This window comes from Protopterus annectens, chromosome 7.part0 (genome assembly GCF_019279795.1).
Source record: "Protopterus annectens isolate FY-2018-M chromosome 7.part0, PAN1.0, whole genome shotgun sequence".
Taxonomy (NCBI): domain Eukaryota; kingdom Metazoa; phylum Chordata; order Ceratodontiformes; family Protopteridae; genus Protopterus; species Protopterus annectens.
The window spans coordinates 246,755,712-246,782,076 of NC_056739.1; the positions used below are offsets into that span (position 1 = coordinate 246,755,712).

The 26,365-nt window shown below is 36.8% G+C and overlaps 1 protein-coding gene across 1 annotated transcript in view; it reads right to left on the reverse strand.

The window, feature by feature from the left end:
- The window catches only part of LOC122805935 (extracellular calcium-sensing receptor-like), a 173,594-nt gene that overhangs the window by 33,051 nt on the left and 114,178 nt on the right, over positions 1-26,365 (reverse strand). The window contains exon 7 of the mRNA XM_044076179.1: positions 7,417-7,485. Coding sequence (XP_043932114.1) covers positions 7,417-7,485 — 69 coding nt within the window. The remainder of the gene's footprint in view (positions 1-7,416; positions 7,486-26,365) is intronic.

Consider the following 26,365-nt stretch of genomic DNA (forward strand, 5'->3'; position numbering starts at 1 on the left):
GGACTGACCATACTGCTATTAGACATGGTCCTAACAAAATACATACAAATGTGACACTGTGCAAGTCCAGCAATGTTAGGGTCATGCTGCTGCCACACCCATAGGTTGACAGCCTGAAACATGGTATGTGTAGGCACTCCTTGCAGTGAAGATGTGGATGTCTATGCATGCATAGAGGAGTTGTTCACCTTTGCTGACATTACATTGGCCTTGCAAGTCTGCAATGCCTGTCAAGCAACCAGATAGCAAAGTGGTTGTTGTGTGACATGATGTGGGAACACAGATATTTGTTCTGGGTACATAATTGTGTAGTATGACATACCTAGGACAAGTGGCAGTTGGACACACCTTGGCCAAAGGTGGCTAGTCATCTGCAGTAGGCTTCAGAGGCATGTCATACGGATAGCCACTGTTAATCTGTTGAAGGGCAGGATGCACAAATTGCAGTGAATTTGTCACTTAACATGAATCACCACCGCTGTGTTGCTTATTTCAACAAGCTTGGGCATCTATGTCACTGGACATTGCACATGATATTGTGATGCTGCAGCTGTGCTCCTAATCACCATCTGGTCAGTTACCTAGAGATATACCAGCAACCCTGGTACAGAAGGTATAATGCATGCAAAAGACAACTGATTGTACAGGTAGATAATTAAGACATCTACCAGGAGAAGGGTATGTGATGCCTACAGAGCCTTTCATGCTGTTAGACAACTTTGTGGATAAACAAACAGGCTGTGTTGTAGCTCTCATTATAAGCTTAGTAGTAACATTTTCTGTGTGATGACAGAAAGAGTATCAGAGCATGGTATCCCATGATAAGTTTGTGGTGCAACCAGCATTAGTGGTAGCCAGGCACCAGTAATGCCGGGGACTCACCTGCTTTCTACATTCTTCACAAAGTAATTCTGTCATTTTGGTACATACCACTTTAGTAGTGTCCACCCACAGAATACCTGTGTAAATCCACCAGACTTACCTTCACAGGGTAAACATATTACCCTTCCCTCCATTATTTGTCTGTGTTCCATACAGACACCTTGGATTACTCATTTTCTCAGAACATGATGGAAGTAACTGCAATACTTAGTTGTACAGAGGACAACTGTCATGCAGTGCAAATCAGTATCCCCAGATCTGTCAGTCATCTGATATTTAAAGCAATGAAAGGAGTTACCATGAATATAATCAGTACCACTGTCATACACCTGCTGACACAGGATACTATGCAGTTTGTTTTGCTCAATGCCAGATCATGCCTACCTACTCTAACCAGTGGACCTCATTGCATGTTAAACTCTGCAATGGATGAGGAGAGAACAACTCACTCCACCTACCATGGCCTGACAAGGTTTTTGACAATTTTAGGCCAGCAGGCCTTGTTGAAAATTCTGTAGGTTATTTACAGAGTGGTATGTCAGCTGGTGGATAGCCAAATGTCCGATAGTCATAATCTGGGAAGATAGCATTGGGTAGATGTACACTATAATGATGCCAATCACCAGTGGACTTCCCTCAGACATCATAAATGGAGTACCCCTTTTAGACATTCCCTTCTCTGCAGTCATGGCCACTGTCAGTGACATGTGTTAGACTACATTGCATATTAGGAGTTGTCACAGTGAATCACACACAGAACCAAATGTTATCCAGGATGGTCTATGATATACATTCAGTTGTTGTTAGAGCCACTGACAAATGGTAAATGTCATAGACTGGACAATACTATTCTTTTGAAAGTCATCCACCCCTGGAAAATATAGTAGTATCTGCACAACACACACAGTTGAGCCAGCAGCCATGGACTTATAGAAGTAGCCTTTGACTGTCACTGATCAGTAAGAAGTGGGGATCCATTAAATTTTATACAACGTATGCAGAATGATATGGCATGTAAATCCCAGACTGTCATTGTTATACTGTATTTGGCACTCATCACATCTATCATTGAGTGCAATGTCACCTTTGCTATGTCACTACAAAGGCATATGTTACAATTGTAGCAGTCACACTGGGTGCATGGTAAACCAATACATATTGCAGATAACATGTCTTATGCAGTCTGTGCTATGACTGTACATGTGTTGTGTGTTTCCTACATGCTTTACAGGGGATTTGTATGGGTGCCATACAGGGAGGTGACAGATCCTACTGTGTACCTCCCACTTATCCAAGACAGGACTAACACAGGACATCCTTGTTCTACACACCTACACTGTCACTGTGGTATAAATAGGACAAGATGGAGAGACAGGTATGTAACAGAAACACTACACTCTATATGTAACTGGTTCCCCATGCATGTGAAGCACATGTCTGCTGTAATGCACATCACATAATGGGATGTAGAACAAGAGAATCATAACCAGAGTAGGAGACATGTCTGTAATGGACACAGGTAATTTGTGCATGGATTATCTTCATCACCACAGCTTGTAGATGTGTTAGCTTTTGAAAGCCTGGTGACACTTATCAAGAGTATCAGACCATGGTGTAGAACCTGCTCATACATCCTGCCCTGATGACTTGTGGCATTCACATCATGGACAAGGTTGGCCCACAATACTACCCGCTGTTCCCTGTTTTACCTCCCCCTGGACAGTAGGAGTACATGGTGTTGCCAGGGGCTTTCCAGTATAATATAATTTTCTGTATCCATGAAAGAACATGGCATCTTGGATACATGATTCCTAAAAGACAACAAAATGGGAACACATATCAGGTTCCCATATGTGGAAGGACATTATGTTGAGATACATCAAGAACAGAATGGTTGGCATTATCCACTGCTTGATCACACATGTCATATTCCACAGTGTGCAAACATACTAAGCTTGTGGATACAGCTAAGATACTAGTGATAGTCTGTTATTCCCAAGTATGCCATGACAGGTACTGCTGTATGATCATACACCCAACACTGGAGTCTATTGTAGTGTGTCCCCACAAGGCAACCCCCCTCCGATAATATATCAAAACAACAGTGCCAAACAAATATCAATGTGCTATTGAAACCAGTATAAAGGGGCAGTTCCACAAGGCCAGTGTGCCACAATGACAAAAAACTATCCACCCTTGATTTATTATACGTTATCTGTAAGTGTACGCTATCTGAATATCAATGACATGTCATTATCACAGTTGTAAGAAAGGATTAATGCTGTAATCCCTATTTCCCATAAGCATATTCACACATTTGCATCTTGTTGTAAAGCAAAAGGTAACATACCCGATGGAGTGCAAAACTCCTCTGTTGATATATGGTACTATTCAAGTGTTTGCAAATGAGTGTTTTGTGTGAGGAAAGTCTCATACAGAATGGCTCCCCATAGCCAGCTGTTTGCCTTTTTACCATGATTCTCATTAGCAGATGATTGCCTCCTAACCACTCTGTGGTCTTGAAATGCTAATTGCAGCCAACAGAGCTGATTTGCACTATCATCAGCCAATAACATGCAACCACTGCACAAGATATAAGACCTTCATGTAGATTAGAAGCCCTTTCTGATGTGTTGTGCTGGACATTACTCGGGTGAAGAGACTACGTCATAGCAGAGGGTAGGTCTGTATAGCAGAGGGTAGGTCTGTAGCAGCTACTTTTACATAGAGATGTGTGCTACAGTCTGCAGCTGCTGCTGCTGGTAATAGGCATAGGGAGAGAGTGTGAACACTTTGGAGGAGTTTGTTGTGTCCTTGGGCAACATGGGGGATAAATATAAAATTATGTCCACCACTTGGGCAACTGTCAGGCCATGAGTTTTTAGTCTGGTACTCATTTGGAACATGTATGCTGGCAGTCCTTGTTACAAGCAGGAGCTTCATATGTGTATGTTAGTTGTGCAACTGTACTACTGTGCACCGTGATTATAAAAGTATTGTGTGTTGCAATCTGATATTAGTGGGCTTTAGCTGCATTACCTGAGTTAAAATCCTCTGTGAATGCACAGTAATGCATGACCTGACACTTGTGCACTTATAGTTTTGCTATAGGGATATGTGAAGTGTATTCCTATCTGCAGGCCTGTGACTTCCATCAGTGAAAAGCAGACATTTCATTTGAAATGCATTGTGTGGATAAAGAGTGCATGACCGAGTCAATAATTGCTGACTTCACAATAATGTAATTTAAATGCTAGACACCACTGGATTTGAACTCAGGACTGTGTGTGGCAAAATGTACTACTTGCATGGCATGTAAGAGACTGGGATACCGAGCCACTGTTACACTAGCTGTATTTGCAAGATATAAGTGCACACATACAGGCTATGGTAAACTTTTTTCCATTCATCATTATGTGCATTTATGCACCAGTGTCTCACCTGAATATATATTGTGATATTAATGCCTTAGCAGGTGTATTTCTAAATGTTGCTGTGAAAAGGGTGCAGTCACCTGCTTTTACTGACCTCACTTACATCCATTAGTCTGTGTTTGGCTTCCTAGTGGTGCACTCTTGCAGCAGACTCCAAGGTACACTCCCATTTTTTCCATTACTCTTTAATCAAGTTAGCTCTATGCAGCGCAATGTGCAGCTCCGCTTAAACACACTGTAAACTAAAATTACTATGCTTTTCTGAAACCACCTATTTTAATTAAGAGCTATTGAGCATGGCAGGTTAATGCAGTGGTCTGCAGGTGTAATGGTCTTGGGTTCAAAATAGGGGACAGATATTTATTTTGTATGTGTTTATTATGATTTAAACCACATATATCAATATAGCTCCATTTAGCTAAGCTTCAGAGTCAAGCAAAAAAAAATATATAAAGAAAAGAAAAATGGGGAGATAAGAAAGTGGTGAAATGGGGTACAAGCAGGGAGAAAAGCATAATGGAAGTCAGGTAGGGATGTGCAGGAAGGGTGTAGGAAAGAACCATAGCTATCCATTTCTTGTACAGCAACAAGTGTGCACTTTGACAAAATTCCTAGATGAATTTAGACTCTCACCACCAGAGAGAGAGAGGGGTGAAGACAAGATGACTGCATTGTCAAGAAAAATTGAACCAAATTACATGTGTCCAGTGGACACTTGTGCGAAATGGAGAGCTATGTATGGGACGATATTTTTTGGGACAGGTGACTTTTTTTTAAGTTGAAAGTGGAATGTTTGGTAAGGGACATAGGTACATGTGGAGGAGGTAAGTTGGGTAGGTGAGGAAGCTTTTGCAGATTGACAAGACAGCAGACAGGGCTGGTGTGTGACACAATAGGGAGGTGAACATCTTGAATGAGGAGGGTGTTGTGGAATTGCAGAGTCACGTGCCTTCACAAGGTAGCAGAATGACTCAAGTCCTCACTCATGGGACTGCCGGCACTGCTCCATCATTGCCCCATGGTGGCAGTGGTGGAGGCCATTTTCTGGGGTGAGTCTGCGTCATGAAGGTGGGCAGCATGCTCTCCATCCAGCATAGGTATTGTTCAAAGCTGTGGTGCACAGTACTTGACACCAAACCTGGCAATTCATTATGGGTGACAACTCCTCCTCCACCATCACTCCCAGAAAGGTGCTCATCTCCATCCCGTGAGATGGTACTACCCAATGCCACAGGTAGTGTAGGGTCAACAGAAGGGCACCACCAGGCTGGGTTCCAGATGTGCTGAGAACCAGTGCCACAGCCAGAGGAGGCAAGGTATGTGGATCATGAGGAATTGGACGACCTTGATGCACTGTAGTAAAGTAGTTATAACAATAAGTTAAGGTTAGTAATAATCAATGCAGTGTTAGCATTAACATATTATTGATTACTCCAAATACACATTAATGTATATTATGTGTAAAACAACATTAAGTAACATAGCAGTAAGTATGTTAACAGCAAGCAAGTATCAAATAACCCATACAGCCAACAAAACAGTTAGTTTAACAAAATATGTTAATATTAAACCATAATACTAAATAACAATATTAATTAAAGAAGATAAGGGTGGGGAGAGAGAGAAAAACATAACATTAGTGACATTGCAGATTATATTCATACACAGACCACTAAAACATACTTCATTATCTAAAAGAGCTATTTAAACAGCATGTCATTTTCTATCGACGTGTATGCACCCACCCCATGTCTTTAGGAATATTATGAGCTTTAGATGATGGCTTTGAAGCTCTATCTCATTTGATTTGACACAACAAGGGTTTGTACCTGCTCACGCTTGGCTGTTACAGTATTTTTTGATACTTCTATAGGTGTTTAATGTCAGTTGTGAGTACAATGACTACAGTTCTTCTATAGATGATTTAGAACATGCATACCTCTCAAACTGTTGACATGGGACAGTATGGGCCAAGCACTAACAAATGCAGGTACACAACTACATGGGACTATTTCACATAATAATGTGCACATACATGACTACCAAGGTGTTCTGTAAACAGTTTTGGAAATACATTTCATTCCAGGTAATCATTTATCTGCTAATCATGGGCCAGACAGATTGGGAAGCTGTAATCACATTACAAAAAATCATGAAAGTTGAGAGGTATGCTTGTGTAAATTAAGTAGACTAGACAGCCATCATGTCTTAGTTGGCAGTCATGGGAGTAGAACCCAAAAGCTGTGACTGCAGGGGACATCTGTAAATTATGTGGCAATTGACTGCAGTGACATTAGAACAGACATGTAATTAATGTGGCTGTACTGCTATTAATTTGAGAAATTAGTTATGAGAACACAGTCTTGCTGTAAACTTTGTTATTGCTGCCTAGAATCTGTGAAGTATACACATATGATATCTTCCCATAAAGTGGGTTACCCTACCCATATACATTGTTCCTGTAGTGGGAGTAAAAGAGAGCATTATGTGACAGAAAGTGGCTTGCATACAGCCTTGAACTACACTGTGGGTTGTACAATACATTTATCAGGCAACTACCTTTGCATTCTACAGTTATTACAGTTTTACAGTTGACTACAGCAATATTAGAACAGACATGCAATTAATATGGCTGTACTGCAATTAATTTGAGACATTAGTAATGAGAATACAATTCTGCTGGGCACTTTATTGGTATTGCTGCTTAGAATCTGTGGAGTATACACATATGGTATCTGTCCATAAAGTAGGCTACCTGGGCCATAAACTTTGTTCCTGTAGTGGGAGGAAATGAGAACATTATGTGATTGAAAGTGACCTGAAGACAGACTTGAACAATACTGTGGGTTGTGTAATACATTTAACAATCAATTACTTTTGGATTCTGTGATGTATTTCAGTGTTACAGTTCACTGCGGTGAAAGTAGAACACACATGCACTGAAAACAGCCCTACAGCAGTTAGTTGCAAGCATGAGTTATTAAACCACAATCCTGCTTTACACCTTATTGTTTACTGTTATTGGTATTCTTTATTGCACTACAGTTTTTAGAGCTTATTGTTTATTGCACTACAGTTATCACAAAATATCTGTACTTACCACATTCATGGCACATCCTGGCCAGGCGCCCAGCATGAGCCTGCACATTGCAAGCCCACCCAGGTGCAGCTGTTGGAACAGAAGCACACCATTATGCATACCAGTTTTGCATAGATTCAGCTTGTATTTTAGTAAAGTATTATCAGACATACTTACATATTTGTGGGGCATGCCCATCTCTCACCTCTTGGACCCAGGTGTCCAATGTTCCCCTCTTCCTTTGATTCAGGTCATCATAGTGGTGATGAGACTGCTTACCAGGGCAGGGGATACCAGTAGCACTGGTAAGATCCCTGGCCAATCAATCCCAGGCCTCAGCCTTGCATTCTGAGCCCTGGTACCTACCCTGCAACAGCTGGGGTTCATAATCCTTAACCAGAAGCCCAACAATCTGGACTCTTACACACCACACCTCTGCACTCAAAAGCATTCTCCCTCACCAACTCCACCAGGCATATCAGGAAGTTATTCTAGACTCCAACAAATGGTGCAGAATTCCCACCTATTGTCCTTGATATAGGCTGTTTTCCCACCCATGTACGTCATACTGTAACATTTAAAAAATCATTGCATTGCTTAGCATCGCACAAACCAGCTTAGCTGGGCTGAGAATCATGTCAAGTTGCACATTCGTGTTTCAGCGGAGCATAGCATGGCGCAAACAGGAGTAGCCACTGACCTGTCTAAGCAGTGCTTAGCAGTGCATAGCTTTTCCTAATGTAAAAATGTTTTTACATTAAACAAAAAATTGCATTATATTAAATAAAAGGTATGACTGCTAAGGACCTGAACCCAGGACCTACTAAGCTTTAAGTTGTCACTCTAACCATTTAGCTGCTTGGATATTGTGAAAGTTAGTATATCTTTACATAAGCTACCTGTTAGCATTGCTAAGCACCACGCCATGCAGAGCAAACTGGCATATACATAACCATAAATAAATAATTGCATTTGATTTATATATTTAGATGTCTGGCGGGTGTCAGCTGTGTATGTGTAAGTGTAGATCAGCTCTGCTCACTTCGCTCAGCACAGCCCAAATAAACAAACAAAAAATAAATAAAGAAGATATAATAGTTAATTACATCAGGTTTCTATTTTTAGAAGTAAGGCAGGTATATGGTGTATAGATCTAAGCACAGCTCAGCAATGCTGCTCCCTGAAGTGTGCCAGGCAATTGGCATTTCTAAAAAAAAATTTAAATAATTAAATAACCTCTGCACTATTGCCTACATGGATTCAATATCCATGTAACTATGATCTCCCTCAGCAATGCATCATGATTAATATGCATGGCACTTCTGAGGGGGTACCGTGGTTGTGTACATGGATACATTCCATGTAGACTTTACATGGAGCCTACATGGATTTTATTGAATCTTGGGATGTGTGTAGTTGTGTTATTTAGATAACTTTTTTTTTGCTTATTTATTTATATCTGTGGGTGTCTGGAGTAGCAGGCTAGTGATTTCTACTTTAACAGCTGTTGTCATCCAAACAGTACTGTAGCAAGTGTCTGACTGTAGTCTTTTTGTTTACTTTTGTTCTGTAGTAATGATGAGGAATAAGGGATCAAGGCATAGACATGACATTTTAGCCATTCTGCAATCATGGCAGCTCTTGGGAGACTTCTTTATGGTAAAAGGGAACCCAAACAAGCTGAAAGGAGCAAATCATGAAGCCAAATAGATGTTGAAATCAATGCAGTTGGAGACAGAAACATATCACTGGCACAGTGCAAGAAAAATGCAAATGATATGGTAGAACATGCTGGAAGCAAGGCTAGGCAGATTGCAATTTCCAGGACCCCTACTGGGAGGGGGGCACTGAATCTTATAAAGTTAACTCCAGATGAGCAAGATCTTCTGTCCATCTATGAGGATGAATATAATACTGATATGATACAAATGGGATAATTACAGGAGGTGTAGAGACTGTTCCTTAAAGCAAAGTCTGCAGCAGCATTTATATTCAGCATCAACTAAAGGCTGTTTTAAAATGTACACCTTTTATACTCAGAACTGATCAGTGACAAAGACTGCTGTGATTAAACACACAATTCTTTATTATTAGCTGAGCCTTGTACATCAGCAGCTAATGAAATGAAAGCAAAGTGCATGGTAAATGCTCCACTCATCCCTTGGAAGCATACTGTACTGCATGGTGTTGTATTGTTATTAATGTTTTGTAATGATTTATTTTACAGTCAGCATCAAAAACAAGCACTCCAACTCTACCAATAAACATGGATAAAGTCAGCAGCAGAATGGGTGTTGCTGCTGCTGATAATATAGTTATTTATGAGACAACCTGAGGGAAGTGACAGGCAGTCTATAGGTTTAATCGCAGGAGCTGTCACCTTGCAACATGATAGTAACCACATAAAGTGATACTGTATCACAAAGTACTATACAAACTGATATTCAACTCACACTTTTCAGCAGAAACAACCCTGCATGTCTGCATCAGCTTCCCCACTCACAGAAGAACATTTGAGGATGATCCACATTGTCCACATTATCCACAGTGACACCATTGCAAAGAGGTGCCAGATGCCTCAGGAAACATGTAGAGCACTGGCTGCACAACAAGAAATGTGGTGCAACATTGTTAGAGCTCAGAGCACTGCAACAGAGAATCAGCTAGAAATGGTCAAAGTCCTACAGGGTATGTGTGATGATTAGCAACACTACTTTGAATTGGCAGAGATCAGGGATAATGCCAGGGTGTCACTTACACATAGTGTGGTGGAACATAAGCAATGGACAGGATACTGTCTGGACACGTGTGGGGAGATCACATAACACTACCACTAGTTCTTAAGACAGTAGTGTCAACACTCCCACTGAACAATCACAACACATTTCCCACAAGTCATGTCAACAGTCATCTACACCTAGAAGAACCTCATGTTCCCAGTCATAATCATGGTCAAGCAACAGTATCAGTTCACTGACAGCAGGATCACTTTCTTCCAGTAGATCACACCACCAGTGTAAGTCACCTTACATTTTTATTGGTAGCCTGCCTCCAAATCAGTTGTACCATCACCAGACCTATCAATAGGAGATGTGTATAACTCATATGATCTGGAACTATTGTGAATTACATTCATTGACAAATATTTTTGTTTAGTTGGAATGAGGCTTTGGTGGGAGTTGGGGGTTGCAAATATATACAGTTATTCCCTTTACAGCTGTTAGTTACACCATACTCTGAATTTGAATAATTTACAGAACTTCCTGTTTAATTGGAAATGGATTGTGGGAAGGAGGGAACTCTGTGTACATTTATTAGGTACAGAAATGAGCACTGGACAAAAAAACAATACATGGATTACGTTCCTTCTGGTTGCAGTCACATAAGAAATCACCATTGTAATGAGAAAACATTTTCAGGTCCAATACATCATAAAGAAATTAGACATTAAAATAAACATCTTGTCATGTAAAGTTAACTGCTGCCACTACACCCTCATCACTACACAAATGATGACAGTTTCTGAAGTCATAATTTAATTTTCCTGCACATCAGATTGCTTTTCAGTGTCATTCAAACACAATTCAGTAAACAGAAATGACACATATAACTTAATATTTCATTGTTGCCAGTATTGCTTTCTATTGCATAGTGAATAAATAATTAAAGCAAAAGTTATTCTGTACAGCAGATACAACCATTGATTTATTTATTGATTTGATGACTTTCAAGTATCACTGAACAGGAATCAGTGAGAAATCAGGCAAACAAGTAGTAATACAAAACTATTTTAAGATGACAGAGAATGTCTGATGAACAGTGACAGCAGACTATGCACCTCATAACACAGCCCACAAATATCACTGCATGCATCAATTATACTCTGAGTGCTTTTTACTAAAAAATAAATAAATAAATAAATGAAAATAGTCTGGGTCCACATTTCAGGACTAAAGAGTGCCTCTTAACCTGTGCAGCCAGATGCCATGCATGAGCCTGCCACATGGGGTCCCTGACTACTGATACCAGATGGTCATCGTAAGTCAAAGTAAGATCAGAACTGGAAGCTGCATAGCTCACTTCACCACCACACCAGTGTATGATTGTATTATGCAGAATGCAACATGTAGTAGACATCCTGCTTGCAGTAGCTGGGTCAAAGTAAAGGGCACCCTCAGACTCATCCAAGCATTGAAATGGCTCTTCAGGAGACCAAACACCCTCTCAATGACCTTACGGGTTTGGGACAGGGATGTATTATGTGTCCTTTGCAGCTCCAGAAGGATTTCTCACTGAAATTACGAGCCATAGCTGCAATGGATATCCAGCATCAACTTAAAAAAAAGACAGAGAGAGAGATAGAGAGAGAAATGGGGGGAGACAAAACAGGAAAATAAACATTAATATACAGAAATAAAGTTTAACATGAATAATTACTTAATAAAAAAAAAAATTCAGTTTGCCAGCAAGATGACCACTGGCCATCCTACCATGCACAAAGAGGCAGTACAATGAGCTAGTGTGCCAGATATGGGAATTATGTGCACTGCCAGGATGCTGGGCATACATGTTGATGATTCACCCCATGTTTCATACACTACCTTGTTACTGATGGAATGTTAACCTTTCTTATTGTGGTACCACTCCCCATGTGGACCAGGAGGAGCCCTAATTGTGACATGGGTGCAATCTATCACACTGAGTACTTCAGTAAAATTTGCCATCCCATAAAAGTTGCCATACCATACTCCAACCAACTTACTATCTCTCCTCTCTCAACTCCCTTACCCAGCTTTGCTCCTGCAGAAATCCTCATTGTAAACTGCCATCTTAACCCCTATAAAAAATTTGCCATTGTCCCCATCTATATCCCCCAGTGACAACATTCCTATTCTTGAAAGCTTTCTTTCCTGGCTCTCCCACAGTGTTGCCTGTGAAACCATTATACATGGAGACATAAACATTGATTGAGCTTTATTCTCCTCCTCCTCCTCTACTCATGGCCTCACTCTATATGGGTTCCATCAACTCATATCCTCCCCTAGCAGGGGCAACAAAGCCTTTGCCTCTTGATCTGTAATAGATTGGATCCTAACTTCTGACCCTTGTATTTATCATAACCCTGGCACAATTCCCAACTCCTCAGTGACCACTCCCTTGCCTATGTCCATAGGTACTCTCACAAATCACCCAAATAACACCTCTACAGAGTATGTTGGAATCTTACCCACTTTGACCCAGACAAGTTTAATTCCACACTGTCCAACATCAACTGGACCTTCCTTTATAACCTCCCCCTAAATGATGCTGTAACTGCATTCAACAAAATATTTCTGGACATGTTAAACACCATGGCCCCATCTAAAAAAATCAGAGTAAAATCAAACTGTGCCCCCTGTCTCACCAAGCAAACATGCTCTGTTATGCACCAGAAGGACACTGCCTGGAAAACCTGGGTCAAAATAAAACCCCTCTCCTACTCCAACATTACAAAGAACTCAAAAACAAGTGTAAAAAAATAGTTAATGATAAAAAAATCATATACCAACCCCAATAAATTCCGATCCACCATTAACACAATCCTCTACCCTAGTACCCCTCTCACCCCAACCCTCTCTTCCACAATACTTCAACTGAAACTGCTGCCCTATTAAACAATTACTTCATAGAAACAATCCAAAACCTAACTCAACATACTCCTAACGACTCTTCTCTGCCTTCACCATACAGCCCTTCTTCCACTACCTTTTCCTTACAACCTGTTCCCACTGCCTTTATCAAATCCCAACTAAATAAACTCAAACCCTGCTTTCCCTCTGTAGACACTTTACCCCCCCCCCACACTTTCTTAAAATTGCTGCCAGTTCTATAGCCTACTCAGTTTTTATCCTCATTAATCATTCCATTACTGAGTCTGTTGTCCCTGAATTACGGAAATCCTTTTACACATATCCTCTCCATAAAGGTGGTAACTCCACTGAAGCCTCAAACTATCTTCCCATTGCTATACTATCCCCACTTTCCAAAATACTAGAAAAATGAGTTCATTCTTAGCTACTCAAACACTTGCTTGGCAATAATCTCTTAACTCCCACCCAGCGCGGTTTCAGACCCCATCACAGCACATCAACTGCTCTACTCTCATTCATCCAAACTGTAGCAGAAGCCAGTGATAACAACCTACTTCTTTCTTGTCTATTCCTTGACCTCTCTAAGGCTTTTGATATGGTCTCCCACTCTAAACTCTTAACTAAACTCTCTGACCTTCACCTCTCTACCCCTTTTATAGCCTAGTCCACTAGGTATTTATCTAATAGATTACAGTCTATATGCTGCCAAACTGTCACCTACCTATTTCTGCCTGTCTACACTGGTGATCCCCAAGGCTCTATTTTGGGTTCCCTCCTGTTCAATATCTTCACTAATAACTTAATCTCTGCTACTAATCTTTCACCACTCTTACAATATGCTGACGATTCCACCCTTGTTACCACTGCCCACAGTATCCCTGAGCTCCTTTCTCTTACCCAAAACACTTCCTCTTTCATTGAAACCTGGTTCGCTAATAATCAACTAATATTAAATTCTAAAAAAAAACAAACTTCTACTTTTTCTTTCTAATACACTAACACAACATAAATCCTTCTTTCTCCCTCCTGCAAACCCTTCCTAGCCACATCTTTCCTTTTACCCTGTCTTCTGTATGCTGCTCCTGTCCTTACTAACCTCCAGTCAACTCTTCTCAGCAAACTAGAGCAAACCTATAACAAAATAGCTAAGCTTGCCTCCAATCTCCCCTGTAAATCCCACTACTGCCTTGCCCTGAAGTCTCTGCAATGACCTGAATTCCCCAAACAAATGTTTCTTCCTCAACTACATGTAACACACTCTGTTGTTTATAACTCTACTTCCTGCCCTTCTATCTCTAATATTGTAGCACTATACAAACCCCAAAGTCACCTTCATAAAGCTGACAAACATGTTTTGGACATCTACATACCCAGGAAAAATATAGGGAAGTCACTATACAAATACTCAGTAGCGCACTCCTGGAACTCCCTCCCACATAATATAAGAAACATCCCTCATAAGTCCCAGTTCAAACTTGAACTTAAACACTATCTCCTAAACAACTGGTTCTGTCCCTGTCAAGCTCCAACTACTCTCTTCTCTCACAGCTCTCTCTGTCCTCTGTTTCCTCCTAAAGTTACTCTCTCGTTCATATCTTTCTCTTTCCTCATTTCCTGCTCCTCTCCATAGTGCTAATACTACAACACACCAAGACCCCACTTCCTGTAAATAAAACTCTACATCCAGACTAACTTGTTGCTACTGTATAGCTACACACTGAAACCTGCACATAACTGTTAAATTATTTCACTTTGTTGTATACTTCTCTTGTTATATGCCATCTGTGATATAAATGTTTGTCTTGAATGATTGTAATTGTAACTGGAGCTTTTCTCCTCAGGTCTCCACTGCCTTTGGCTCAGCCGGACCAACCCGGTTAACAAATGACAATAAATAAATGAATAAATAAATAAATAAATAAAATGCACATATACCAGTGGCTTGGTGCTGGGGTGAAAAAAATAAATAGATGTGCTGATTGACACATGCCAAGAGTGCATCCAAGAACTGTTTCTGTAGCCTCAAGGCAGAAGCCTCTGAGATCCCCAATGTGACCAATCTTTATCTGGAAGATTGCCATAGCAAATATAGTGAGGGATAAACATACTTTGGTGTCCACAAGACTAGGAAGTCCACGCATTCTTCCACTGCCCTATGGCGGTCAAACATGCCCACTAAGATGCCTATAATGTCCCTATTCACTTTAAACCCAGCAAGGATTTCTTGATTATTAAAGTTATAATGAGTAATCCTTTGCTTATATTTTTGCCTTCTTGGTGGGTGAGCACCACTGGGCACAAGTAGTTTTGGTCCGGCCAAGACAAGTAACTCTCACATAGAAATAGCAAAGCTCACCATAAGCATTTTTGCCCATTGCAACTCAGAGTTGAAAAAGAAGGTAATCCCAAAGATAAACCCAATAAACCAAATTAGAAAGGCAGGACTCGGCAATCAAAAATTTTAGCTCTTTCCTTCTCTTTATTTGAGAGAATGAAAGCGCTATATTTTTTGGTGCCAAGCCCTGCCTTTCCAACTCTGATAGATTTGGTGATACCTCTTGTTATATAGTGCATTTGCAACCAGTGCAGACTATGAATTGCAAAATGTGTAAAACAGACTTCATTAGCATATGAAGATTTACATCACTCCTCATTTCCATCTCATCTACTGCCCATTTGCATAAGTACATTCTAGGTCACCTCTCATTGCTATAAATGGCCTCTGTAAATCGTAACTTGGCTGTGTATGTTCATACACACCCCTGAGATCTTTAACCCATTTGCATAATTGACTATGAATGCCAGTCTATATCTCAAATTTCTCAACATTACAGCAAGTGCTTCAGCTAGACCACCTATTGTAATCATAAAATTAATTATATGTTTAAGATATGTATCTCAGTAGTGGAAAGATACACTTAAGCTACTTCACAAAGAAAGACATAAATCAGAAGTATCAAAGTTCAAGCCCACTGCATGTACAATTCTCTGTTGCAATGATGCAATGGGATGTTAAATTTTATTACCATGAATGTCTTGTCCATATATCTATATCCCTATCTCTATCTATCTATCTATCTATCTATCTATCTATCTATCTATCTATCTATCTATCTATCTAGCCATTCCTTATATAAATATAAAATATTGAACTTGAAGCAATCAAGCACAAATGCTCAAACACTGGGTAAATTAGACATTTTTTTCTGGGGTGTAAGCTCTCTTGTGCCTCCAACCCCCTGTTGATTATGTATACCAATTCTATGATCACACTATAGTGGAGAAAAGCCAAATTTCTCAATGGCCATGTGATGCGCTGATTATCAGTAACACAACCCAGTTTTTTTAGTCCTAATTACGGATCTACTTCAGTAGATCGACTTACCTAAAGACTGAAGACCATAATGCTGAGACGGAAATACCAGAACTGCCGAATACCGAATACTGACATGTTCGGATGTCAGTAATGTGAAAACATAGTGCATTCATTCCTCTCAGCTACAAAAACACTTTGCAGGGGGGCAAGTTCCCCGCACCCTCACACCCCATGTAACTTATATATACCAACTCCAAGATTGCACTACAGTTAGGACAAGGACAATTTTCCCGATCATCAATGTATAGTGATCTCCATGTTTGTGGTATGTTTCTACTTCAGAGGAATGAATGCACTACGTTTTCATGCTACTGACATTCGAACATGTCAGTATTCGGTATTCTGCAGTTCTGGTGTTTCTGTCTTGGCATATGGTCTGCAGTCTTTATGTAAGTTGATCTACTGAAGTAGATCCCTGATTACATATCTGTTGTCTCTGAACACATGTATACAGACTTAAATCAGACTGAGCGGTGGGTGTTTGGGTGTTTACTGAATCGTTACAAATCATTCGTCAAAACTGAACATTCCCTATTATTATACAGTTTGCAGTTGTAATCCCTACATAAACATGTTTTGCTGGCAGAATGGTTTTCCGTACATTTACTGTTAGTTAAGTAACTGAATCTGCTTTACTATTCTTCATCTTCAGTTTCTGTGAGATTGAGACAAGGGTCAGTGTTTTGCCATTTTCTTTTCAGCATATTTATTAACCACACTGGTTCACACTGTGCTGCTTCCTTACTAATTTGTTATATGGCTGCTTGTACCTTGATCAGTGTAGCACAATACATGATTGTCTCTTTAAGTCATGGAACAGCTACAACCAAATAAGTGACTAGTTTGCATACACTGGCCTCTTACCTAACATGCTAGAAACCAAACCTATGCTGTATGATGCAGGTTAGAAAAAGATCTATAATAAGCTGCTAATACCATCCCACTGCACTTGCTTTGTCTGCAGCCTGAAATACTTTAATTGTCAAATGAATCTATACCTGCTAGATAAATGGCTCTGCATCTGCACCACCCCTGTTTAAACTGGTACTAATATATATGAATCCATTGCCATACATCTCTGTTGCACAAAACTTGACAAACTCTTATCACAGCTATATCCTCCTCTATCATCTCATCTCCTTTATCTTACTTGTGCCCCCTCCCTGTCCTTTCTTTGGGCTGCTCTAACCCTTTATTGTATCTTCTTATGTCCTAGATTTTGCAGAAGTCTTTATAGTAACACATATTCTTACATAGAACTTTACAATCTGTGCATACTGATGAGACTGCACTACATATATCACCCCGTATTAAAAATAAAAATATTTTATTCAACCCATGTAACTGTTAGTTTTAATTGAACCTGTATGTAAATTATATACCTGATGTCAAGGAAGTCTGAATAACGAAACAAAAACCACAGTGAAATGGAGGCAAGTACAAAACACACACTCACCAATTCACAAGCACCAGTGGAGGAAATAAATATTTCCTCCACTGGTGCTTGTGAATTGGTAAGTCTGAATAACGGAAATGTCACTCACAAATGATGAAACAATGCAAATTATGTCCATTGGTGTTTGTATAATGGTGCTTCTCACCCTGGGCCTCTGATGAAAAGGGGCACTTCTCAGTTGGACTTTCCCAGTAAACAAATGCTAATAAATAAATTAAATCTAGGACCAGAACATTGGCAGAGGTAGTAAATTCCCCCAAAATAACTGAGCACCTACTGTCACATCTTGCCTTCAACTTATTATTATTATTTACTTCAGTATGCTAAAGTAGATGACATGACAAATTTCAAAAAACAGTGAATGAAGCACTCATACCTAGTATGTTAGATTTCATATGCCTCTCCTTGATAATCAAAGTATGTAAAAAGACTATTTCCCCCAAAATACAATTAATCTCAAAGCAGTTTCCAAAACAAACTTCATTAGATTATTTTTTTCTTTCACATCATTTCCAAAATATTTTTTCATAACACTGCTGAAACCTATGAAAAGAAAAAGTAGCCAGTCATCATTCGCATCTCAAGATTGCCACACCAATCAGAGGTCTGGATTACAGAAGCTCTCAGCTCATTACAATATCCACTTGCTAAAACCAATTACAAGCTTAGGCTTACAGCACGTCTGACCAGTCAGAGCTTCTTAACTGAAGAAATCTTGTCAGCAGCTCTTTTCCAAGTCTAAACTACACCCTAAGCATTATCAGTTGGGTAGCTACTTACTGAATCTGAATAGTGAGTTGGACTCTCACAAGTTCAAGTACTACATCCATCTTGACATGACATGCTTTAATGTAGTCATCAAGAAATAAACTGGTAGGGGGCGTGGCCAAGGATGAACACAGGATAGCAGCAGATTTCTTCAGCTCCACCAATTTCATTACACTGACAGGAATTAATTACTTAAAAAATTAATTTTTGAAGTAATTTTCTTTCTAAATACGTTTGTTTTATATAGTTCTTGAACTATAGCTAAAAAAGAAAGGAAATCTTAACAATATTCCTGTCAGAAATCACTGTGGAAATTTTCCTGTCAGTTTATCAGTCTGAAATGAGTTCCAGTAAGACAAATTCTCAAGACTCCAGCATCAAGAAAGAACTTCAGTCTCTGATAATTATAATCCAGCAACTTACTGATAAAATGGATAAAATTGATACTAAAATAGACACCTTCATAGAAAAAACTACAAAACAAATAGACCTGTTACATACAGACCTGCAACAACAGAAGAACCAGATGACAGGCATAGAAGAAGCTGTGAATGACATGGAAAATAGAATCCAAGAAGAGGAAATCAACATTGAGTTTCTGCTGAAACAAAATACACATTTACAAACAAAGCTGGATGACCTGGAAAATAGATCTAGGCGCAATAACATTAGGATTTTTGGACTGCCAGAAAATATTGAAGGTAACAATATTACTTCTTTTTAACAACTTGGCTCCCTAAAACTTTAGACTTACCAGAAGCATTCTCTTTTGGTATCGAAAGAGCACATAGATCCATAGCTAATACTAACTCTAACAAAAAATATCCTAGATCAGTTATAGTTAGATTTCTATCATCTTTTGATAAAGAGATGGTTCTTAAATCTGCTTGGGCTAAAGCTCCTGTTAAGATTAATGAGACAACTGTGCGTTTTGACAATGACTATTCTTCCATGGTAATAGCTAAAATAAAAGTTTTTCTGCCCCTAATAAGGGAGCTTAAAAAAGCACAGTTTAAAACATACCTTCTGTTTCCTGCCAAGCTTAAAATCTTCCTTCCTGATGGTCCTAAGGTTTTCGATGATTTAAACTCTGCTTTACTGTTTGTCAAAGAAAAAAGGATTTTGGATAAAATAGAAGAAATGGAATGGGCTAGTTCTTCATTAAAGAGATTGGCAACTGAAGCTTTGTGGAAGACTTCAGAGAAGAAGAAGAGACTAAAAAACAAATGATTTGTTATATGTTTTTTTCTCTCTCATCATTTTAGTTCATTATTAATCTTTTGAATATAGTTCCTGCATTTCCAGAAAGCCACAAATATTTTGGAAAAGATTTAATCAAAGTTATTCTCTATGTGCAAAGAAATGTTTTGTTTCATAACCAGTCAAAATACCTGAAGATTTAATGGCAAGCTGTGATTCAATTTGTTTCTCTTTCTGAAAAGAAGTAAGGTTAGTAATTTGATACATTTTTTTATCTTTACCTTTTTTTCCTTCTCCTTTTATTATTTTCTTTGTTTAAACAATGACATTCTATTTAGATTATGTAGTGGGTAAAGGGTGGGGAGGGCAGGAGAGAACAGTAATGAAAATATCATTAATAGAATAATAACATATTTATTCCTTGTAAAAGTTTTTATAAGTTCTTCAAATGCTATTTCTAATTATACTTTCTTCATTATACTGCGTATGCCTGTTTGTAAATAATCTGTTATGCTTTAACTAATAATAATCAGAACTAAATAAGAGTAAATAATATGTTTTATTTTTAACTCTATTAATATAAACAGTAAGTAACATTCCATTGTATATACTTCTTACAGCTTTCTCTTACATTTTTTTATTTCTGCCTCACTCCCTTTTATTTTCTACTCTCTTTTTCTTTTCTTTATTAATATATAGAAATGCTTTTGATTGTGTAGGCACAGTAAATAATAGGATTTGTATGAAAATTGAGTTGGGAGAAGAATGTTGAGTTTTATTGCTTGTTGGTAATTTTGGGCTTACTTTCACTTACATAGAGGCTGTAATGATCTGTGGAATACATTGTGAAGGTTTTGTCATGTTTAGATGCATTTACACTGCTGAATGAATGTTTGTCACTAGTTTTTAATAAGTTTCCTGCCAAAATGTTAAGAGAGACAATCTGAGATGTGGGCTGTCTCATGCACAGTGTTCATGAGTTACTTCAGAAGCTTCAGCTCACAGAATTCTCACAGAGAAACTGAAAGCAGTTAATATAACCTTTGACATAGTTATCACACTGACACACCACAGATTCAGGAAAATACTCTATTCATAAAATATGTCAGTTATAATGTTTTGTTTCATAACCAGTCAAAATATCTGAAGATTTAATGGCAAGCTGTGATTCAATTTGTTTCTTTCTGAAAAGAAGTAAGAGGCTGTAATGGTCTGTGGAATACATTGTGAAGGTTTTGTCATGTTTACATGCATTTACACTACTAAATGAATGTTTGTCACTAGTTTTTAATAAGTTTCCCGCCAAATGTTAAGAGAGACAATCTGAGATGTGGGCTGTCTCATGCACAGTGTCCATGAACTACTTCAAAAGCTTCAACTCACAGAATTCTCACAGAGAAACTGAAAGCAGTTAGTATAACCTTTGACATAGTTATCACACTGACACACCACAGATTCAGGAAAAATACTCTATTCATAAAATATGCCAGTTATAATGAGTCTAAATGATGTAGTTTCTTGTAGTAAGTAAATGTCTTATTTTAGAAGGCATAGAAAATGAAACATTTATTTAAATGTTTTTGAAAATCTACTTAACAGCAGCATAATAATCTGTGTTAAAAACTTCTGTTCCAAACATATATTTTATTATAATTCATTTAATTCATCTGATTGACAAGCATAAACAATTTTATAATTCTATTCTGGAAGAAATGTCATGTGATATATTTTAAAGCAGTAGGTTAGCATGATTGTAAAATCTGGTTACTAAAATGTGTTTGCTGTGCATTATTTTCTATAAAGCAGACAGATTTATTCTAGGGACAGCAAGTAGGATAGTGCTCAACAAGGACATAACTCAGTGAGATTATATATATATATATATATATATATATATATATATATATATATATATATATAGATATATATATATATAGATATATATATGTGTGTGTGTGTGTGTGTGTGTGTGTGTGTGTGTGTGTATGTGTATGTGTGTGTGTATGTATGTGTGTGTGTGTCTGTGTGTATGTGTGATGGCTTTTTTTTTTTAATAATGCAAGTGTTTCTGAGAATTTGCATAACTATGCAATATGATTTATAATAATTTTTATGAATACAATATTTTACTCTATTGACAATAATGAGTTTAAGTAAATGCTCATATACAAACAATTCAAGATTTTTTTTTTTGGAAGCTGTTAATAGTATTCACATGACAGAAAATAGATGCATCTTAATATATGTAATGTCTGAATCATATTAGCCAAAGTTTTTGATTTAAATGAATGTTAGAACCTAATTTTCTCTCCTCTTGATTTCTAACATCAAGATTATTTGAATGCTATTTGAATACAAGTGTTATATATTACATAGATCTATATAGTAGTATGAACAGTTTTTAAAAAAAAAAAAGTTTATTTTAGTTTATATGATGCTGTTTTACCAAATGTGTAGTTTTGTCTTGACAGATAATTGAATTGAAAACTGTTAACCTCAGTTAAATATAACTAGTATTAAATTGATAAGGTGGTAGCTGAGGTACTGCTGCTTAGGGTAGGGGGTTAACTTGAGTAGTAAATACTACTCTAAGTTGGAGTTTTCAACTCCAGGCTGGATGCAAGGTTTAATCCTTACATTATTTTCACTTGTTCATTGTTATATGTATATAGTTTTGACATCCACAATATATTTTGTATACTCATTGTCACTACAAACAAAATTGAATCCTATACAAAATGACATAAGAGATTTAATAAATACAGCTATATTTAAAGGTACACCTAAAAGAGGAGATGTAACATTATTTATCTTGTTATTTGTTATTTTGATCATAAGATTCTTGAGTTTTAAAAATGCCAAATGACATCTTTAAAAGGAATTTCTTTAAACATTAATGGATTGAATAATCCGTGTAAAAGTGCAAGCCTAATAAGATACATTAATTTACACAAGGCCAATCTAGTCTTCCTGCAAGAAACCCATCTCTTGAAAAAGATATTGATAAACTAGCCACTAATAAGTATACAGTATTGGTTAGTTCAGAGCACACTCAGAAAAAGAGGAGTGGCTATTTTATGGAATAAAAGTATGCCCATTCCTAAAACCATTAAGTCTTTTCAGGATGACAAAGGAATGTTTTGTATGGTTACAATACAAATTAATGGGAAGACTTACACTTTAATTAATGTATATTGGATACCTGGAATTGGTATTAATACAGTGAAACATCATATTGATAAGATCATATCATTCTCTATAGGGGATATTATTTAGCTGGTGATTTTAATTGTATACTACATGAAAGTGATACTACCACTATAAGGAAAAGAAGAATTACATCTAATGCAAAACATTTAAATGATTTTGCTAATTCTTATCATTTGGATGATATTAATAATCAGATAGATTCAAAATCATTACCATACACCTTTTTTTCTAACAGATACAAAACTTATTCAAAAATAGATAGGGTCTTTATTTCTAACCAGATGGTAACAGATTTAATTAATTCCAAAATCATTTCATGTCCTATATCTGATCATAACTCAATTGTTTTTGAATTCATGATAAAAAATACTCATAATGTTTAGATCAAAAGGATACCAGCATACTTAACTCAGCTAAAAGACTATAAAGAATATATACTTTCAGAAGTACAACATTTTCTAGACATAAATAATACTCCTGAAGTCTCCATTGTCTATGTTTGGGATGCCTTAAAATCATATCTATATGGACAAAGTATCAGATGGTATAATAATAAAAGGAAATCTTGGGATAAGGAATTGTTAGATATTCAAAGTAAATTAGACTCTTATAAACATAATAATAAAGAAAATATTATGGACAAGAAAGTTATTGAAGAAATAAACAAACTAAATGAGAAATACAAAGAAATTTTAACTCATAAAGTTAAAATAACTTTAGAGAATACAAGTTTTGTCTTATTCAATAAGCCCCAAATACTTACATAGACTTAAAAATAAAACAAAAGATTGAATAAACAAAACCATATCAAAGAAATCTTTTCTCTAAGGAAAAAGAAGAATGTTTCTAGTATACCAGAAATACTGGATGAATTTAGAAATCACTTTCACAAGATTAACCATAACAACATTAACATGGAACCTAAAGATAAAATAAAGGAGTTTATAACCACAAACATGAATAAAAAGCTTAATAAACAACAGATTAAACTATTGGACAAGAGTATTTCATATACAGAAGTTATTACACAAATAAATAAGCTTAAATCAAACAAAGCAAATGATGGTATTATACCAGAGATATATAAAACTTTCTAAAACTACATATTCATTAATACATAAGGTTTTATTTTGGCCCAAACTGAGTTAATAACCCCCCCATCTTGGCAATATACATTTATTTCACCAATTTTAAAACCTAACAAAGATCCAACTAGATGTTCTTCATATCGACCCATCTCATTACTTAATGTTGATTATAAAATGTTTATGAGTATTTTTGCTGATAGATTGAAGACAATCATCCCCGGCATTATAGATATAGATCAGATGGGCTTCATTGTAAATAGAAATACTTTTGATAATATAAGAAGAACTTTAACATTAATTGATTTTGCAAATAGGAAAAAGAAAGATTTAACACTTATTAGTTTTGATATAGGTTCAGCATTTGATTCAGTGAGTTGGGACTATCTGTTTACCTTACTGAAATGCACAAACTTCTCTGATGCATTTGTAAATTTAATTGAGCATTTATACAAAGGAACGTTGGCTTATATTAAGGTAGGAACATATGTTTCACAAAAAATACCCATTCTTAAAGGTACAAAGCAAGGATGTCCACTTTCTCCACTATTATTCACTTTAGTAATGGAGCCTTGGGCTAATTTGATTAGAAACAGTACTGACATAGAGGGTTTTGAAATAGACGAAAATACAACATCAAAAATTCAACTTTTGCAGATGATGTTCTAATTACATCAGCAGGATCTAATTCTTCTATGCAGTCTTTATTTGATAAAATGATGAATTTTAAAAGTATTTCTGGTTTAATATTCAGTGAAGAAAAAACTAAAATACTACCTATATATACAGGAAAAAATATTCTCATTAGTGATTTTACTAAATATGTACCCAATTCAGGTCAGATAACTTATTTAGGTATAATACTATCTAAAGATATTAAATCTATTATATATAATAACTATAATACCTGTTTTCTTAATATACAAAATCTTTTAATACCTGGAATAATATGTTTTTACTATGGAGGAGAGACTTACAATTATTAAAATGATAATATTCCCCAAGATTTTATACTTAATACAATCAATAATACTTTCACCTACAAAATAATTATCAAGAAACTGAATACGCTAATGTTAAATTTCTTATGGGCACCTAATAGACCTAGGATTGCATTAAAGAAACATACTAATAGCTGGTCTCAAGGGGGTATTTCTTTTCCAGACTTTAATTTATATATTATCTCTTCTATTATAAAAGTTATTACTTTATTAATAGATCAGTCATATATCGCAAAATGGAAAGATTATTGGGAGCTAATTAGTATGCACTTCATGAAAATCTCCTTAACACATAAAAATATGATTGTAAATAACTCCATGTTGTGGTTGCTAAAGGAATGTTGTACTTCACCTATTACACCTAAACATATGGTTTGTTACCCATTAAATATTATTATTAGTTATCGTAACTTTATATTCATTCACCCTAAGTATAGGGAATGGAATTTTATTGTATTCCCTATAATGTATACTCAGGGTATGCTTATGTCATCTACTTCTGAAGGAGCTCATTTAGCTATATATAATGATCTAAAGTACTGGTATCAGCTGATATCTGATAATAAAGTTAAAAATCTAGATTTCTTAAAACAAGAATTTGATCTAAGAGAAACTTGCTGGTTAGAGGTTCAGATCTTTAGACAACATCTCATTGATAGAATAGATCTAATGTCTATAACAGTTAAAGAATCTATTCCAAAACTGATTGATTACTTGATATTAAATTTACAGCATAAAGTTTCTGATAAAGGTAAACTTTCATATACATAAAATTATCAGACAAGAAACTTTTTACAGTGTAGATTCATACTGGAATTATTTCACCTCTATTAATGGGGACCCACCAACTCAACAAGATAAACAATATATATTGAATCTGCTTATAGAACTACATCTTCCATTGTCTGGAGACTTTATACATGGAAATTTTTACATAGATCTTTTATACACCTTTGATGATGAATAAAATAAATAATAAAGATAATCTATGTAAGAGATGTAATGTAGAAATTAATGCTGACTGGGCTCATATGTTTTATGACTGTATGAAGTTGAAAGAATACTGGAAGTCAATTAATGAATTTTTGCAGCCTCTTTTACAGATAATTTCATTATTTCTAAGTCTCTTATATTATTCAACACACCTGTACCTCAATGTGTTAAAAGATTAAGCTTCCCTTGTTATGGTCTATCCTAGCAGTGGCCAGGAAAATAATAACTAGAAATTGATTTCAGATACACCT